This window comes from Pyxicephalus adspersus, chromosome 7, assembly GCF_032062135.1.
Source record: "Pyxicephalus adspersus chromosome 7, UCB_Pads_2.0, whole genome shotgun sequence".
Lineage (NCBI taxonomy): Eukaryota > Metazoa > Chordata > Amphibia > Anura > Pyxicephalidae > Pyxicephalus > Pyxicephalus adspersus.
In genome coordinates, this window is record NC_092864.1 from 397,041 (window position 1) to 414,962 (window position 17,922).

At 46.3% G+C, this 17,922-nt stretch overlaps 3 protein-coding genes across 3 annotated transcripts; 1 reads left to right on the plus strand and 2 right to left on the minus strand.

The window, feature by feature from the left end:
- Window positions 1–298: 298 nt before the first annotated feature.
- Window positions 299–9,123, minus strand: KREMEN2 (kringle containing transmembrane protein 2). The gene is made up of 10 exons (XM_072417030.1): window positions 8,302–9,123; window positions 8,149–8,228; window positions 7,627–7,789; window positions 6,842–6,933; window positions 4,291–4,415; window positions 3,907–4,060; window positions 3,267–3,599; window positions 2,483–2,539; window positions 2,307–2,370; window positions 299–1,716 (listed from the first exon to the last, which is right to left on the minus strand). The coding sequence occupies exons 2-10, from the start codon at window positions 8,198–8,200 to the stop codon at window positions 1,581–1,583; spliced, it is 1,176 nt and encodes a 391-aa protein (XP_072273131.1). The 5' UTR covers window positions 8,201–8,228; window positions 8,302–9,123; the 3' UTR covers window positions 299–1,580.
- Window positions 9,124–10,369: 1,246 nt separating this feature from the next.
- PELO (pelota mRNA surveillance and ribosome rescue factor) lies at window positions 10,370–14,705 on the minus strand. The gene is made up of 13 exons (XM_072417031.1): window positions 14,446–14,705; window positions 14,180–14,272; window positions 13,933–14,083; window positions 13,667–13,757; window positions 13,379–13,542; window positions 13,186–13,246; window positions 12,964–13,089; window positions 12,707–12,753; window positions 12,554–12,627; window positions 11,813–11,884; window positions 11,658–11,732; window positions 11,435–11,466; window positions 10,370–10,663 (listed from the first exon to the last, which is right to left on the minus strand). The coding sequence occupies exons 1-13, from the start codon at window positions 14,484–14,486 to the stop codon at window positions 10,575–10,577; spliced, it is 1,116 nt and encodes a 371-aa protein (XP_072273132.1). The 5' UTR covers window positions 14,487–14,705; the 3' UTR covers window positions 10,370–10,574.
- Window positions 14,706–15,519: 814 nt separating this feature from the next.
- LOC140334462 (claudin-4-like) lies at window positions 15,520–16,206 on the plus strand. The gene has a single exon (XM_072416740.1). The coding sequence runs from the start codon at window positions 15,529–15,531 to the stop codon at window positions 16,171–16,173; it is 645 nt and encodes a 214-aa protein (XP_072272841.1). The 5' UTR covers window positions 15,520–15,528; the 3' UTR covers window positions 16,174–16,206.
- The last annotated feature ends 1,716 nt before the right edge of the window (window positions 16,207–17,922 follow it).

The window sequence follows — 17,922 nt, forward strand, 5'->3', positions numbered from 1 at the left end:
CTCTGTTCCCTGTATTAGAAGAGGTATTATACGCCCTCTCTGGTGTCCCTTGTCCCCCCCCCCTCTGTTCCCTGTAATAGAAGAGGTAATATACCCCCCTCTCTGGTGTCCCATGTCCCCCCCCCCTAACAATGTTGAATACTAATACAGATTGATTGTAAAATCTTCTTTATATCTCCCAGAAACTGGGTAGGTCCCAGAATGATTGGATAGAAATAGATTGTTTGGGGTTTGTATTCATCAAGAGATTATATGACCATCTGAGTGCAGAGAAAGTGAAGGAATACAAGTGACATCAGGATGTGTATTACTTTTATATACATCATTCTATGTACATGATTTACATTGTATAGCTCACATGAAGTGCTGTCATTGTACAATCCTCCTCCACCAAGTCTTGTGGTTCCTGTTTTATAATGACATGACAGGTCCTCTTGTATTTTTACTCAGTACAAGAACACCATTTTCTTGCTTAGCCATATGGAACTCAATCAAGAAAGCTCTTCCTCCAGCACAACTCAATATAACTGAATGCCACCAACATGACAGGTCCTCTTATATTCCCAATAAATACAATCTTTTGTTTAGCTTGATGTGTCCTGATCAGGAAATCTCTGCAGTGACATGATGGCATGCCTGCTCTACAACTACGGCATTCTTCATGACCGGTCCTCTTTAATGCTACTGTCCCTGTTCTCTAAAACTTTCTGTGGAAACAGAAAAAATGAAAAGTATAGCAGCAGATTCTAAGAACAACCTGCACAGGAAAATATTGGTGGTGACACAAAAAGTGCTTTCCCCTTCCAGACTACGGAATAAAAACACCTTGCCCCTTGATTCTCAATCAACATCCTGCAGAAAATTCTAACATTATTGCATAATATATGCCCAACTTAAGAGGACCTGTCTCTGCAGATTTTGGGTAAAAGGTCATTATGATTTTGATGACACAGAAAAAATTTAGAAAAATATCAAACTGGTGGAAACATCGGCAAAGTGACCCCACAATGGGGAACTTCCCTCTGCTCCATCTCTGGAGTTATGGAAACAATCCAGGAATACAAAATATGTTAGGAAGTCTTTATATTCATGCAGGATTTGCTGTAAGGTCACCGTATTGGAAACTTGTGTACAGGGAGTGAAATTAACTCATGGTAGAGTCGGGGGGGGGGGGGTCAAAATTGGCTTTATAAACAAAGCTGTGAGTGCGTTGGATTACCAACGTTTCAGATTTTGAGCATTTCATGAGATTTATCCTCGAAGAGTCCCAGGCTTTATTTTCTGCATGCAGGATGGTTGAACTATGCTTGAGGACGCAATCTGCAGTCCCAGACCTTTTAAAAGGTTTATAGTCCTTGGAATTCCCAAATCCTGTGGTTGTCATTCAGATCTCATTACCAGTGCTCAGGGTTCACCTTTATGTCCAGCAGATTCGGAGCACCCAGTCCATGCTTTCCGTGTCCAGCACTGTATGAGCGTCCATGGTATATGTGCCGTTACATGGGCTTAGTGACCACACGTGTGCTAATTGCTCCCATACACGGCAGGGGCCATTACAAAGCTCAGACCGCTGAGTTCCATCAGAGAAGAGATTTCATTGAGGACTGATTGACGCTGGCTAGATCCCCACCCGCTCCCTTCTTGTGTCTGTACCACAAGGAGCAATATGAATGTTCACCCTCTGTTCCCAGGGCCCGACGTCCACAGGAGGTGTACCTGGGAGAGAACCAAACCTTATAAATCAGAGTAAACCATTACAACCAAATTCTAGATCTGCAATGTATGAGCCGGGAGTAACAATGTACATGTATATGGGGTGGTGGGAATATTATGGCATGGAAGATTCTATGGAAATCTGGCTGGTGGGGCAAACAAGTTATTGTGATTGTCATTGTGCTAAAGCCCCCCTCCCCTTCCCGAATCCCATCGGGGAAACCCTCTTCAAACGGCGTGTATCTAAAGGATGGAAAGTAAGGGGAGATCTCACCCACCACTAATAATCTTTGCATCTCTTCCAATATCAGGCTAGAAATACAGTCAATGTAATGGTGAATAATATCACCGACAGAAGCCAATTTTCAGCGGACAATGTTTGGTGGTACATATAATGTGTTTTGGGTCGGGATTCATCAGCTGTATTATTATTATTACACATCAGTCAGTATCAGAAAATAAATGAGAAGTCGTCCAGTTGGTGACTGGAGCTGATCTGCCTAGAATGAGGGTTTGGTCCCTGCGGACCTCTATTACCCGGTCATCCGGCAGTCCTTCTATATCAGACCGGTAACTTGTGTAGGCCAACTTACTGCCATATGAAGTATCCGATCCCGAGTGCCAAGAGAGACAATCCAGCGGCCAGGAAGAACCAGGCTATAATACAGACGGAGGGGAGACAGATGAAACACGCTTCAGCCACCCCAACATAACCCACGTCAGACCCGGCCACCCCCCATTGGAAGCTTTCATGCTTTATACAACTCACCGCTTTGGCTCTTCCCAGGAACCGCAGTGGCAGTCTGTTCAGATTCGGGTATCAGACCTAGAAGACAAGGTAAGAAGCAAATTGTTTTGTGTATGTCACCTTCTCTGAACGATCACACTGACCTGCTGCCGTGTGTTTTTCACATTGTGTGATCATCGGGAGTGAATGTGGCCATAAACAAAGAATTAAGACTAACTCACATCAGGGGTTTCTTCAGGTGCTATCTAAGGGAATATTATACTAAATTATTATATTATACTAAATTATTATATTATACTAAATTGGCCTTTTTATGCTTTTATTTTTCAGGTTGTGGTAGTGTTGCCGTGCTTTTCTTTTACTTGCCACCCCGGCCGCGTCTATAGAAAGTAACTGCACCGACTTTTGTAAATGTTTTTATACCTTTCCCATAAAAATAAAGCCAATTCATGTAACTGCATGTTGTTAGATATGTGAGGAAACTGAAATGTCTGGGGGAGAACATACAAAGATTCTATGATTAGTGTCCTGACCAAAATTCAAACCCGGGACCCCGGTTCTGTGAAAGGCAACAATGCTAGCCACTGAGCCAGCTGAGAATTGTATTTATTTGTTCCACCATGTCAAATGCAGAGGGTCCACAATTAGGAGGCATGGACTGGCCCATGATAAACGTAGTATGGTGTCCCTTCTTATTAATACCTTTACCTGGAAGGCCATTCACCTTAGGAATTACAAATGATGAAAATGACTCTGTGGTTATGAATGGCTGACACAATCGGAGTTCCTCTGCAGCTCTTCTCACCTTTGTAAGTCATCACGAATCCTTGACCGTTGCGTATGTGATTCGAGGTGAAGGTAATGTGAAGATATCCCGTTGGATAGGTTGTAGGCTCGGGAGGATCTTGGCCCCCTTTGATTTGGAGAAGAAGACTTCCAGTTTGTTGATCTGTCACCTCCAGAATATCGTTTTGGTCTTCAATATGAAAAATATGAAATTCGATGTCAATAGCGACAGCTTCAGTGATGTGAACATCCCAGGAACAAGCGCTGCCTGGACCGTAGTTATCGGGGTAATCGGGGGAGTACAGAACTCCGGATGTAGAAGAATAATTCCAGCTGCAGGCCCCAATCCAAGCTGCAGAGAGAGAATAGCACTATGGATTATACCCGGGGTGCCTACATAAAGAATTGGTCATCATTACTGCATATTGGTGGCCGACTCATACGTATCTTTAAGCCTGGACTGAGACATTTGTGTGTGCAAAACAGAACAGTGAAATTATCTGCAACACGAAGATCACAAAAAGGAAGAAAATAAAGATATAAATATATTTTGATGGATTACTTCCATCTCCCCCTACAATGTGCAGAGATTGAGCAGATTATAAACAGGCTCCTATATTCCATACCATCCAATCACCGATCTATATTGCCCGACTTACTGCTATACACGCTGAGATGTCCGTCTCCTCCACAGAGCTCGCTGGCCTTCCCGAAACACGTATGGTCACATTGGGAGCTGCCGACCCTCTGCAATGGGGCAAGATCAGAAGAAGTGCCACAGAAACAGGCGTAGCCGGCCTCCAGACCTGAATACTGACACAACAAATACAATCAGTGGAAAACCATTCATCATTCTAATGCTGAAATATAACAATGCCACAATGATACTCAGTGAATGGAATATTCAGGGAGATAAAACTCGCCCAAACTTTATGAAGTTATAAAACATTGCTAGTAACGGGATGACGTAGGAGAGACTGCAGATTGCCATGATTGGGATGATAACTAATAGTGGTGTCAGTAATAATGGAAGGACTGATTACCGGATATCCTCTTATACGGCAGAAATGGATGCACGCTTGGATGGTCAGTTTTCCTAAAGTTCCGCTGGTCCCAGACAGAGCCGGAGGAGATCCATAATCCACAAAGCAGCCAATGTATCCGGGGACTGTGGAAAGACACATCGGCATTCTTATTTTTCAAGTGAACCTGTACTCAAACTTCATAAACAGCAATAGCTGAAATACTGCTTCGGGTGCCAATCCTATTATATGTACAGCGCTGCATAATATGTTGGCGCTATATAAATCCTGTTTATTAATAATAATAATACTGCTTCAGGTACCAATCCTATTATATGTACAGCGCTGCGTAATATGTTGGCGCTATATAAATCCTGTTTATTAATAATAATAATAATAATAATTAATAATAATAATACTGCTTCGGGTACCAATCCTATTATATGTACAGCGCTGCGTAATATGTTGGCGCTTTATAAATCCTGTTTAACCTCCCTAGCGGTAACCCCGAGTGTGACTCGGGGTGGAAAAAAGTTGCTGAAAGCGGTAAACCTGAGTCACACTCGGGGTATGTAAGCCTATGGAAGTAATAGTATATACAGCCTTACCTGATCCGCCGGCGTCCTGCGTTGTACATTGCCGCGATCTCTGTCTTCTTTCTTCTTCCTCCGGCGTCTTCTGCACACGATGATTCACCAGGGGGAAATTCAAAATCTTTTTGTATTGAATTTATTACAAAATAAGTGTATTGATTGCAATACATTGGATTTATACGTGTAAAAGCAGCACATTATTTTCATTAACATTTATTTTACAGTATAATATGATAGTATGCGTAGAATATTTATTTAAAAAAATTAAATAAAATATATATATATTTATTTTAATTTATTTAATTGATTATTTTTACATGATTTTGTGTTTCAAACTTCATTATACTCATACTATTATATTATAATGTAAAACAAACTTTCATGAAAAACAATGTACCGCTTTTAGACATATAAAACCAGAAAGAAATGAACCGCTAGAGAGGTTAATAATATTACTGCTTCAGGTACCAATCCTATTTAATGTACAGCGCTGCATAATATGTTGGCGCTATATAAATCCTGTGTAATAATAATAATAATAATATTACTGCTTCAGGTACCAATCCTATTTAATGTACAGCGCTGCGTAATATGTTGGCGCTAAATAAATCCTGTTTATTAATATTAATAATAATAATACTACTTCAGGTACCAATCATATTTATTATACAGCGCTGCATATGTTGGCGCTATATAAATCCCATTTATTAATAATAGTAATACTGCTTCAGGTACCAATCCTATGTAATGTTCAACGCTGCATAATATGTTGGCGCTATATAAATCCCGTGTAATAATAATAATAATAATAATACTGCTTCAGGTACCAATCCTATTTAATGTACAGCGCTGCGTAATATGTTGGCGCTATATAAATCCCGTTTATTAATAATAATAATACTGCTTCAGGTACCAATCCTATGTAATGTACAACGCTGCGTAATATGTTGGCGCTATATAAATCCTGTGTAATACCAATATTAATAATAATCTAGTACTGGTCATGTAATGTGACTCAATGTCCCGGCTTCTACTAAAGAAGATCGGGATCTGTGATTCTCCGCTCCAGTAGAGAGAAGGCTTGCACCTTTTCCTGGAGAATATAACGCCCTTTAGGTCGCTTTCCTAATATAATCATTGTAAACAATTCCCATTTGTACCAGTCACAAGAATAAATGACAGTGCAGTGGGGACCGTACACAGGGAACACATGAGCTAAAGCCTCAACTTGTATTAGCGAGAGTCTAGAGCAGCATTTTCCCCAGGAAAGGATTGTCATCGATGAGACAGCTGATTGGGTCGTAGTTTCCTGCCATTATCTTGTTACCATTATTTAGGATTTATCACCCTTACCATTACCCTGGCTACCTCCGGGTTCCTTCTCTGCCACTGCCTGGGGGAGAAGCTGGACCTAGATCTCTGGCCAGGTCCAACACAAAATCAGCACAGAAGCCACAACACCAACATGGCAGCCTGGGAAGTGGCAAGGAGGAAAGTTCAGCAATGGCAGCCCGGTATTGTTCCAGCACTGATGAGCGGGGAATTTGGAATCCTAGGAATGTGATAAGAGCACTTCTATTGGGATTCAGGATCACCTCTAACCACGGTACAACGAGATACGTACCCAGGACTGGAAGATCAATGATTGACGGAACAATTCTCTCGGAATCTGATTCCTACTGATGGCAATTATCTGATCATCACAAGGACCAATGAAATACTTTTATAATTGATCCATGAACACGTGAGTCACATCAGGTGGCACATTGACATAAAGTGAACGTTTCTTACAAAGGTGAGCAATCACAGTAATGTGCCAGGTAATACTGAACTTCACCTGGATGACACCACAGCCACCCCACTATGAGTTCAATTCTCAGCCAACAACACGGGACCATTGTGTGTGAGGTGTAACGGGGGAATGACCAGGATGGCCACACATATTCCCATTTCATATTGCAGCTATGTATACTACTCACTGTGGCATGTTGGGATATCGCAGAACTTCCAATAAACTCCATCCTCCGTCTCAGCAACATAGCACCAAGGCTGGACATCAGAATCTGGATTCCTGCAGGAAAACCTCATTACTTCTGGGATCACACCAACCCTATCCTGACTGATGGAAGCCACCAGAAATGCCACTGAGCCTTTATAAATGGATATTTAAATATATGTCTTGAATTGTATTCCAATGCAGAAGAATACCTGGGACTCAGAAATGCACTCAGCTCCTTCTTGTTGCAGGCTGACAACTCACACAATTGTTATGAACAAAGTGGTGTCAGCCCTGCTCAATGTGTTTTCCCAACAAGAATGTATTTGACTCATGATTCCCAATATTGGGACCCAGGATCTCTGCTTAGCACAGAGGTCTCGTTATTCCCCCTCCTACCCTGGCGTGTTGATGGATTCTTCCAAAGGACAATACTCCGGGGAGCGTGACCAGCCCAAATCATTGGCATTGTGCAGGAATGGTGTTTTATATATAACCGGAAGTCTCCCATTGTCAGATCTTTACAACATAAAGGCTAATCGTTCTTTAATTAGGACTAGGACCCAGGAAGTGTAGAGAGGACACCGGGCGGCTCTGGCATGATAAACAAGGATATTTCACACATATCAAACAGATAAATGCATATTGGAGGGGAGCACATAATAGATTATTGGATTTATATAACTTATCAGTATATAATAGAGGTGGCCATACAAAGGGGTGCAGACTCCACCCAGATATGTCTCCATACCCCCAGGGACAATTTACCTGCAGTAGTTGTGGTCCCCGAGTCCCAGTTCTCCAGTTGGGTCAGAATGTGTATTGAAGCGGTGCTGGATGGTCTGGTTCCAGTAGAGACAAGGAACCCCCTCTGCATGGTTCACAGAACCCCGATAATCCTTCCCATTTACAGTAAAGCATTCTGAATGTTCTAATGTGAAAAGCATAAAAAAGACCAGAGTCCATAGAAATCAGATTGTCAGCTCTGCGTGCCAGGATTCATTCTCATATACATTGCTGGGTTCTATGCTGACGCTGTAATAACTCTTCCTAGGTTTAACTTCAAAAGAATGAAAACTTCAAAGGTTGATCCATCTGCACAGCCCACCCTCCCCCATTGAGCAGAGACCCATAACATCCCCGTATCAATCCCACTTCAAAGGTGGCCCAGGAGCGGCCCCAACATGCCAGGAGCCCCAGGCTGGAATGTGATTGAGGGACAAGACAGGAGATAAACTTTGTCTACTGAGAGGGAACAAGTACACAATGGTACAGAAATAATGTACATACCTGGGGGTAACGCCTTACACCCCTCATACAGGACTAGGAGCAGGACAAGCATCTGGACATGAGGTGCTCAGGAGACCCAACTATGGAAAAATAATCAAATTAAAATAAAATACTACTATGAAAAGCAGCCGACTGATAGGCTATGAAACTCACGCGGAGGGTATTGAGGAAATTCCGTAGAAGATTTGTCTCCTTCTTTGGGGCAGAACCCGTCCAGAGGAAACCTTAGTGTCCCTAATACGAGGGCCCCTTCCAGGAGAGCTGGATATCTTCAACGTGTTGTCCAGTAGTGGACCCCATTGTCTCCTCTGCAGGTCTAGAATGATGGAGGTTATTCACATCAGGGAATCCCAATCTGGAGATTGGTATGGCATAGTCCCCCAGTATGAGACTCCCAGCTTGTCCTATCTATAACCCAAAAATGTCAGACCTTATCCCCCTCTCTGGATGCCGAAATAAGAGACCCTCACCCGTTGTCAGACCTCCAGAGATCACCGTGTACTCACTAAAAGAGTTTGTTGATGTGTGCGAGACCTTTATAATCCCTGCAGCACCTGCGGGTGACTCGTGTCTATACCTGTCCTCCGACCTGTAGCACGAAGTGTCTCATCTCGCCCTGCAGGCAGCTGTCTCTTCTCTCTGTAGTGAGATACGTAACTTTATTCCCAATTATTGGCTCATCCACCTCCTGCTGATTGAAGTTTGCTATCTGCACCTTTCTCTGCTCTGCTGGGTCACCTCAGGCTCTGTCCTGGCCTAGGTCATCACCATCCTTTCATCTGATTGGCTTATTATACAAACTCTATGATTGTCTATGCAAAACTAACTGAATATTATCATTTTTCATGGCCGCCCCCAGCAGCACCAACATGTTAGTCCAATGGTCATCACTATGGAGGGAGTGGCACAATCAGATCCCTTAGAAACATCAAGACTGGAAGAGATTTGGCCCTCTTCTTCTGGTTTCATAAATCTTAAATCTTTCATAATCTTCCCCCTTTCTGGCTGGACAGACCTTTGAGCATACCTGGGGGCTGTTGGCATGGATTGGGCTGGTTGGAAATTTACATTGACCACAATTAAATGTGATGATGCGTTTCGCAGATTGACTTCTTAAAGATCGTCAAATCAATTCATCGTACCAATATACAAAGACATTGGATCAAAAAACTTAGATATACGAACGGTAAAGAACAAACAAAATAAAGATAACAGCAACAAAAACACATAAATACAGGAGAGTGAGGCTTCATGGGCGTTACTTTACACCCCTACATACAAAATGTCTCCCAGATGTTTGGTGGTGTAAATGTGATGAAGTCACATGATATTGGTGTATGAGCGATGATTTCTTCATAGGTAATGGGATACTAAATAGCTTATGGACCACGGGGGTAGCGGGTTTGTGTAAATGCTCTGGGAGGAGATATGCAGTGTAGATTTTATGTTATGTACAGAATCTAAATCTACACTGCCCTTGTCTAACCGCCCTAAAGAAGCCAATCAGCGAAACGCGTTGGCTCCGAGATCCAGCTACATTTGTACACCTGATGTTACCCGAATGGTGAAAAATTCCGAGATTCCTCTCAATGTGATAGCTGAGCTTTGTCTCGCTGATATTTACACTGATCACTGAAATGTGAAATTGTTTGCCCCCCTTCCTTCCAGTTTAATAAACAGACAAGGCATGAAACCGGTACCTACTTTATTAAAGATTCCTTCTGGGCAGCCAGCACTACCTACAAACAATAACCTGTCCACCCAAAAAGGGGTTTGAGATTGGGGCAAATATCAGGTTCTTATAATTCTTACAGATTATCATTATATTCTCCATAATATAAATCCTAGCAGTGATCATGGGAACCCCCCATAATGGGCCCAACAGGGGTACAGACCCAGCACAGGGATGGTGGGACCCCTCATAATAGGTACAGACCCAGGAACCCAGCACAGGGATGATAGGGGCCCCCCATAATAGGCACAGGAGGGGTACAGACCCAGTAACCCCACACAGGGATGGTGGGAGCCCCCCATAATAGGCACAGACCCAGGAACCTTACTATCAGAATCCCAAGTAATAGGAGGGGGGGGATACAGGGAGTTTATCCGTTTGGCATCCAACAAACATTTACAGAAAGTACAATCCACGCCATGTAAACATGAGATGAGATATAAGACGTTAGATTCCCCTCGGGGAGCCGCGCTCACAGGGACACAGAAAGCCATCCAAACTCCATATTTTATTTGGGAACGGCGGCAGATAACACGGTGACCTCACTATAACAGTCCAATCATATCTGGTGTCGCCCAGAACATCGGAGGGATGGTGGATAATAAATAATGGCCGATCAGTCAATATGGCTTCCAGTAGATATCTATGTCCAGAGACAGCCATAGGAGGCGGAGGAGTCAGACATTGGCCAGGGTCAGTCCTCTTCCGAACTTGACTCGTCGCCCGATCCGTCCGCTACTGGAAATCGCAAGATGGCCGCCACTCCCGTCAGCTGGTTCAGTTCTGAAAAGCAAATAATCCTCCATGAAATGACAAACCCTCCAAAGGGATGCAGGAAACCCCTTCATATCGGTCAGCCTGCCCCTGCGTTTCATCAGCACAGCAGTATGGACAAGTACCCCGGGTAAAGTGGACCTGTCATGAAAAGCAAGTGCAGCATGAGATCACAGTACCCCAACAATGCTTTAGAGTCGTGAGCTACTTCCTGGACTGAGATCTCAGCTTAGGGGGACACAATCACCTAAATTTTGGTGTCTGTGCAATTTCTGGTTGTGTTCCGAAATATCTGACACAGAGAAGCCCGTTATATCCCCTCCCCCACCTTATGCTTTGCTACTAAGTGTGATCATTGTCGTGGGACTAAGGAAATGCTTCCTCCTGCCTGCAACAGACTGATGAACATTTCAGTGCAGGCAAACTCACTGACTTGAGGGCAATGATGGCTTTTTGATCTTTTTGGAGGGTGGAGATTTTCTGGAGAAGAATATAATCAGTAAAATATTAATGCTGACCTGTAAAGGAAGACAGGTTCACTTTAAGGTTCCTCCATGGATGGGCTTCATATAACCATAGGCTATTGGGATTAATGTAATTACTAAAATAGGACACCAGAAGCCCCTCCCCCCGGGGCCCAGTACAGCTTCTTGAGGGCTACCCATGGCTTCCCCAATCTTCCCCATCAGATCCAATGCCTTATTTTCCCTTTTGGCCTTTCACCCTGAATATCAGTATTTCTAGCTGTCCATGAAATGTCACCCCCATAGGGCCACTTACGTTCTCCTGAGACGTGCAGGCTGGAAAATATCCTGAAAAAAAAAAAAAAAAGAATAAAAACTCCCAGAATTCATTGCAGTCCACGTATCTGACCGACTACAGGCATGCATCCAAAGTATCATGAGACACACAGCAATATCACTGCACTAAACAAAGCTCAGCCCTCCTACTATTATCCAAGCCCCACCCCCGAGGAGTGCCTGCTCCATCATCATTGGCTCACCTCACGTTTCCCCCGTTCTCCTTCACACTGTCCACAAGTCTGACATAGCGGCTTCGTGTGGGAACGTCCTGATGTCTGGAGGGGGGGACAGAGAGAGTCAGAGAAGCTGGGGGGTACAACTAACAGAAGTGCCGGTACAAGGGGACTGCACTCACCTGAACAGCTCGTCTGTCACCAGGAGAGTGTCGATGGCCAGGGCCTCATTGGCTCTTTCCACATGTTTAATCCTGGAGGAAAATATCAGACAGATCTAATAATGCCATACAAGTCACAATGTGATTGTACAATCCCATACTATATACACGCCATACAATCCACATCCAATCAGACCGTCACATTACAATAAGAAATGGGGGACTGCCAGAGGTGCCAGTCACAGGGGGTCGGGGCACCTGTATAGAGCCACTTAGGATCTCTAATGATGGCGGCAGCGCTGGGTGTTCCAGGACGGGGATACTGGTGGTGCTTTGCTTGTGTGGAGCAGGGCGGGTGCAGGCTTGTGAATGTTGGTGATGTAGAAGGGGTGAGAGGTGCAAGGGGTTCTCTCAGAAGATGTTAGCTCTGCGAGGCAGGGTGGGTGCCCTCCACATGATGTGCCAGGATCAGTGCCAGGGATTGGGTGTGGTAATAGTGAAGAGCAGATAAGGATCTGCAGGTGCGTTCGTCTGATAACCCCGAGGGCATCAATCTGTCATGACCCAATCTGATCTCAACACACAGAAAACCCGTCACACAGATCTCCAACGCACGGATTTCCCCAGCACAGCGCGTCCTATTCATCATGGCAGGTGCTGCAAATATGGGGAGCAAATAGAGAGCCTGGGGTCAGGGCACAGACATGGCGGCCACAGCCCGGAAAAGGGGGCTGCAAAACAAGGGGAGGAGAAGAGTCTTACCCATAAAACGCCCGATCGGGCTCATGCTGCAGCATTTTGTAGAAGTCGGACAAGGATTTAATTTCAGAAGCTGCCTGAAATAATTGAGAAAAGATTTTTAGATGGGCAATGTGCAGTACAGCACAGGTAGAGGGGGGAGGGGGGAACACTTACCTTTGTATCTGCTAGGCGGGCTGTGACGGCCGGATCACTCAGAACCTCTACAAACACAAACAGAAGGTCAGTTATTCTACACACAGAATACAACAAACTTGGTCTGCCCTATGGGCCCCTACCAATCCCCTTTACCTGCAAACTGACTGGGCCCCAACTATGGTCCAGATATTCTAGGTTATTTGACGCTACCTACAGGAGGATCTGTCTGGGTACCTGTGAGGGAGTATTTGTCCCCGGAGGAGATGGTTGAGTACCTGTGAGGGAGTATTTGTTATTTTCCAGGATCGTCTTTATATCTTGTTTTACGGCTCGAAGAAAAAGAAATTCACAGAATTGTTCTCGGACGAATCCTGGAGATGCCACCAATACCACCTTCACCACTGTGGGGGGACAATAAGAAGATGGGGGGAGGGGGGTTAGTGAAAACAAACAGAACTCAGAAAAACACTGAAAAAATGAAATTAAGGAGGACTCACCATCAAAATTAATATGGCGGATAATTCCCTGCATGACCTGTTCATAGAATTTCTCCAAAGCCTGCAAGACAGCATGAAGAGCACATGGGAGGAAAAGGGAATATGGCGGACAAGACCAAGGAGGGGGTACAAGGTACAGGACGGGGTCCATGTAAGGGTACGGGAAGGCAGAATATGACCAATCACAGGTTACCTTCTCATGCTGCGAGCAGTTGCCCCTCCTCTTGCGCGGGATGTTGGTCTCTATCTTGGCACGGAGAAGGGTCATGCTGGGTGTTACCAGACAGATGTGGGCCAGTCCTTCCTGCATGACCACTGCTGCAACATCGGCACTGAACACGGGGTCACAGGCTTGTTCTAAGGGAAGACAGATCGGTCAGCTGATCCCTCTGCCGGGATCCTATTGGTTGATATTTAGTATGCAGATCACAAAGACTATTCATAATAACAATGAAGTATTCTCAGTGTGGTCACCCCTTACCGATCCTTTCCAGCACAATGCTGTCCCACTGCTTCTTGGCCAGGGTGAACTTACGATTCAGTTCCAGCTCGATAGTGTGGTACGCCCCCATCTGTAGGCAGACGGGAATAATGAGAGATACAGGGGGGAGGGAGGGGTGCAGGTGGTGCCCTAAAAGAGGGTGGATCACAGGGGTACAAGGGGTGGGGTGCACTGGAGTGGGGTACAGGTGAGGAACTCTAGGAAGATCAACCTTGGGGGAAGACACGTGAGGGAGGGGCACTTACCTTCACATACTGGTTTTCCTGGATGTTGGTGCCCTTCACCCGTAGTTGGCAGGCCTGGGAGTCAAAGTCGATATTTTCCACCCGGATGGTGAGCGTTGTTCTGACCCGGTTGCTGCCCACGCTGCCTGTAGCAGATTCTGTCTGCACCTTCCTGCAATCATACAAGGAATGACATCCGGCATGTAATTACCATGACAAATACCCCACCAGAAACCCTGATAACCCATGGGGGCCCCGGGGTACAAACCTGATGGTGGAGGCTCGCAGACTATCGCCCACCTGCAGCAGGTTATACGTGTGCCACATGTCCTCCGCCTCCTCTGGGATCAATGTCACCTGGCTGGGGGGGGAAAGGACAAATCACACCCTGATAATACCCCATCACCCCAATCTGCCCCCAATACACAGAGTTACCCCAGCACCCAGAGAGGTGGCCCGAGCCCAGACATTCTGGTTACACGGGGCACAATGTGTACACATCGCTGGACGGTCCGGTGTTTTCCTATCACTCACCCGGCATTGTCTTTCTCGATATCTTTACTGATCAGCTTCATGTTTGTAATGAGCTGGGTTCACTCATTGCAATATCATGGCAGAGGAAGCCAGCTGGTCGCCATGTTTGTACACCTCAATGAGGAATCCTTCATTCAAAGTAATAGAATCATCGAACGGAGGGAAAGAAGTGGATCACAGAAATACACATGAGCGAGAGAGATTATTATAAATTGTGCCCAAACCCAGAACACAAACATAATACACCAGGGAGGGTGTACAAACATGGCGGCCGCATCACTTCCTGTTCTCCGCCCTCAACACTTCCCGTTCTCTGCCCTCAGACACGTGCAATGCCGGCGTGTCACTTCCTAAATCCCGCCTCTTCCGGGAAATACAGGGCGCCATATTAACTAAGGGCAAATTGGGCTATTCAAAATAAAAGAACTATAGAGGACGATGTGATCTGTTATTTTCACTGTTGTTTAGTTATAGCTCTGACTTATAGCATGATGCTGTACATAGAGCACAGAGCCAGTCCTATTAGTCTCTGTACAGAGGAGCTGACACTCTAATGGGGGGGGCTTTGTATGTTCAGCCCCTCCCCCAGGAATTGTTCTATGGGTTTGTGGCCCCCTGCAGCTCCATTGCTGCCCCTCCACCATTGTCTTCTGTTTGCCCCATGCATTTGTTTAGGGAGGGGGGTTAAATAGAATTTATGGCTCCCGGGTTGGCCAGGGGCCCATTCCATGGACTACATGTGGTGACTTTATTACTGCTGGAATGTTGGGAATGGAGAGTTAAATGCAGGGCCTGGAAGGATCCAATATGGCTGCCCTATTCCTGGGGGGGGGGTTCACCCTTAGGTGCGGTGTCTTTTGACAAATGCCCCAATTCTTTGTTCCCCTTCTGGTATGTTGTGTGGTGGAATGAATGCTGACAGAAATCCGGTGTGTTGTGGGCTTGGAATATGTACCCCAATAATTGTGTGGAGCCCAATGGGAATGTCTGGGCCCCTAGGAAGCGGTGCTGGTAATAATGTTTACTTCTCTCTTCCATGTCCAGTCACAATTTGTATACTTCTCTTTTCAGTGTCCAGTCACGATGGCCTCCACCGGTTTGCAGCTCCTGGGAATGGCTCTGGCTCTGATTGGTTGGATTGGATCCATTATAACGTGGGCTCTGCCCATGTGGAAGGTGACGGCGTTTATCGGGAATAACATTGTGGTTGCGCAGATCATCTGGGAGGGTCTGTGGATGAATTGCATCGTGCAGAGTACGGGGCAGATGCAGTGTAAAGTTTATGACTCCATGTTGGCATTGCCCCGGGACCTGCAGGCTGCCCGGGCCCTCACCATCATCTGTGTCCTGGTCGCCATCTTGGGCCTGCTGATCGGCATCGTGGGGGCCAAATGCACCAACTGTGTGGAGGAGGAGCGGACCAAGGCCAAGGTCAGCGTGGTGTCCGGGGTGGTCTTCCTGCTGGCCGGAATTCTCATGCTGATCCCGGTCTGCTGGTCGGCCAATAGCATCATCCGGGATTTCTACAACCCCCTGGTGGTGGAGGCTCAGAAGAGAGAATTGGGGGCATCTCTGTACATCGGCTGGGCTTCTGCTGCCCTCATGCTGCTGGGTGGGGGGCTTCTGTGCTGCTCCTGCCCCAAGAAAAACGATGCCCCCTACAGTGCCCGCTACACTGCTGCCACCTCCCAGGCTCGCAGCGATTACCCCAACAAGAACTATGTGTGAGGACTGACGGGGAGCCCCATGGGGCAATAGGACTCTGGGGAGGGGGGGGGCGATTGTACTGAATTTTATACAGATTCTTTGTGTCCAATAAAATTATTCTTTTGTAGAAGTCACCTGTCTGGCCTGACCATGTTTCTGCCCTCCTGGGGCTAAATTATGGGGTTGGGGACCCCCAGGGTAAATTGACCAATCCCCTGAGCTCTGTAGGGATTGGGGCATCAGTGGGGGGCAATAAGGGATCCATCAAAGCTGTAAAGGGTGGGATTGGTGCTTCCTTCTGATATGGGGGAGGGGAGCCATTGGATGAGGGGTAGTTTTGGCTTCCCGTAAGCTTTGTCTGCAGAATGGGGGGGGGGCAGGGGTGCAGATAATGGGGAGCGCTCCCCAGTAGAGTGGCCAGGGAACCCCTCCACCCCATTGTCCAGTCTGTGGGGGGTATTGGGCTCTGTAGGGGGTAAATCTGCTCAATCCGTGGCTCTGTTGGGTTCAGGTGAATCAATGGCTTCCTGTGCTCTGAATTAATCAGAGTGAATCCTTAGTGGCCGGAGGGCTGGTCTGGGACAAAGCTGTAATTAGAGATCATTATCATGGAGGGCAGGAAATGGAATACAAAGACCCCCTGTACAGGGCAATTATTATCCCCTGCAATGACCCAGAGCCTTCCATCCAACACAAAGGAGCCATTCACCTCCCAGCAATCCCAGGACCAGCCTGCAGGGGGCCTCAGATCTCCATACAGAGAAGCCAACAAACCCCTCCCTTGGGGACTGCACAGTACTACTTCTCCTGTCCTATACCCTGGGTGCAATTCTCAGTATCTGTTCCCTGTATGGACTCTGCACAGTACTACTTCTCTTGTCCATCCTGTACCCTGGGTGTAATTCTCGGTATCTGTTCCCTGTGTGGACTCTGCACAGTACTACTTCTCTTGTACCCTGGGGGTAATTCTCCCCATGCGGTGGTAGGGTGGGGGAGGGTGTTGTATCACATAGGTCCATAGAATGTTCGGTGTTCTCTGGGGCGGTTTCGGTTCTGGGTTTCCTCTGGGGGTGGATTTGGTAAAATAAATCTTCATCTCTCTGGTTGGGATCTCCCCCTCTTCCCGCCCCCTCCCTTCTCACCGGTGTATTATGTACACAGCACCCATCTGTGGGGAAAATGCCCAAACATTGCACGGATGCTGCATCCTGGGGGGGTCAAATCCCCACAAGGGCCTAATATTTGCCCCAATTACACAGGGGGGTCTAATAAGAGCCCTGTGCAGGTGTGGAACCCCCATTCAATGTGGGGGGTATGTAATACCTTGGAGGGGGAAGGCCCTGATCATAATACCACAGGGAGGGCAATGTGTGGATCCGGTTCCCAGGGGGAGAACTTGTAAGACCTGGGGTAAAAGACCTCTGTGTGTGGGGGCAGATTAGCTGCTCAGGTTTGTTGGGGGGGGGGGGGGCCTGACCTGACCTGACCTGACCTCCACCCTCTGCAGCTGCCCTGGGGGGGGGAGGGTTTACAATAAATTTAATATACTATAAAAAATAAACTGATGGGTTTTACCCCCCCCCCTGAAACTACTGTTACTTACAGTAGTTTCCGGGGGGTAAAACCCATCAGTTTATGTTTTGTGGCCCATTGGGAGGATTTACCCCTCATTTCCTATTTGGTGGGCAAACTCCCCAAGATGAGGGGCATTCCTTCTAAACAGCTGTAAGATTTCCCCTCTTCCTGCCCTGGTGACAACTTCCTCTGACC

Excerpts from the sequence above, each read along its gene's own strand:
- KREMEN2 (XM_072417030.1), bottom strand. The coding sequence starts at position 8,200 with ATGCTTGTCCTGCTCCTAGTCCTGTATGAGGGGTGTAAGGCGTTACCC. Across the intron at positions 7,790-8,148 it reads GTGTAAGGCGTTACCCCCAG|AACATTCAGAATGCTTTACT; the intron begins GTATGTACATTA and ends TTTTCACATTAG. Across the intron at positions 3,600-3,906 it reads ACATCTCAGCGTGTATAGCA|CTTGGATTGGGGCCTGCAGC; the intron begins GTAAGTCGGGCA and ends CTCTCTCTGCAG.
- PELO (XM_072417031.1), bottom strand. The coding sequence starts at position 14,486 with ATGAAGCTGATCAGTAAAGATATCGAGAAAGACAATGCCGG. Across the intron at positions 12,754-12,963 it reads TAACAAATACTCCCTCACAG|AGGTTCTGAGTGATCCGGCC; the intron begins GTACTCAACCAT and ends TTGTGTTTGTAG. Across the intron at positions 11,467-11,657 it reads GAGAACGGGGGAAACGTGAG|GATATTTTCCAGCCTGCACG; the intron begins GTGAGCCAATGA and ends TTTTTTTTTCAG.
- LOC140334462 (XM_072416740.1), top strand. The coding sequence starts at position 15,529 with ATGGCCTCCACCGGTTTGCAGCTCCTGGGAATGGCTCTGGCTCTGATT.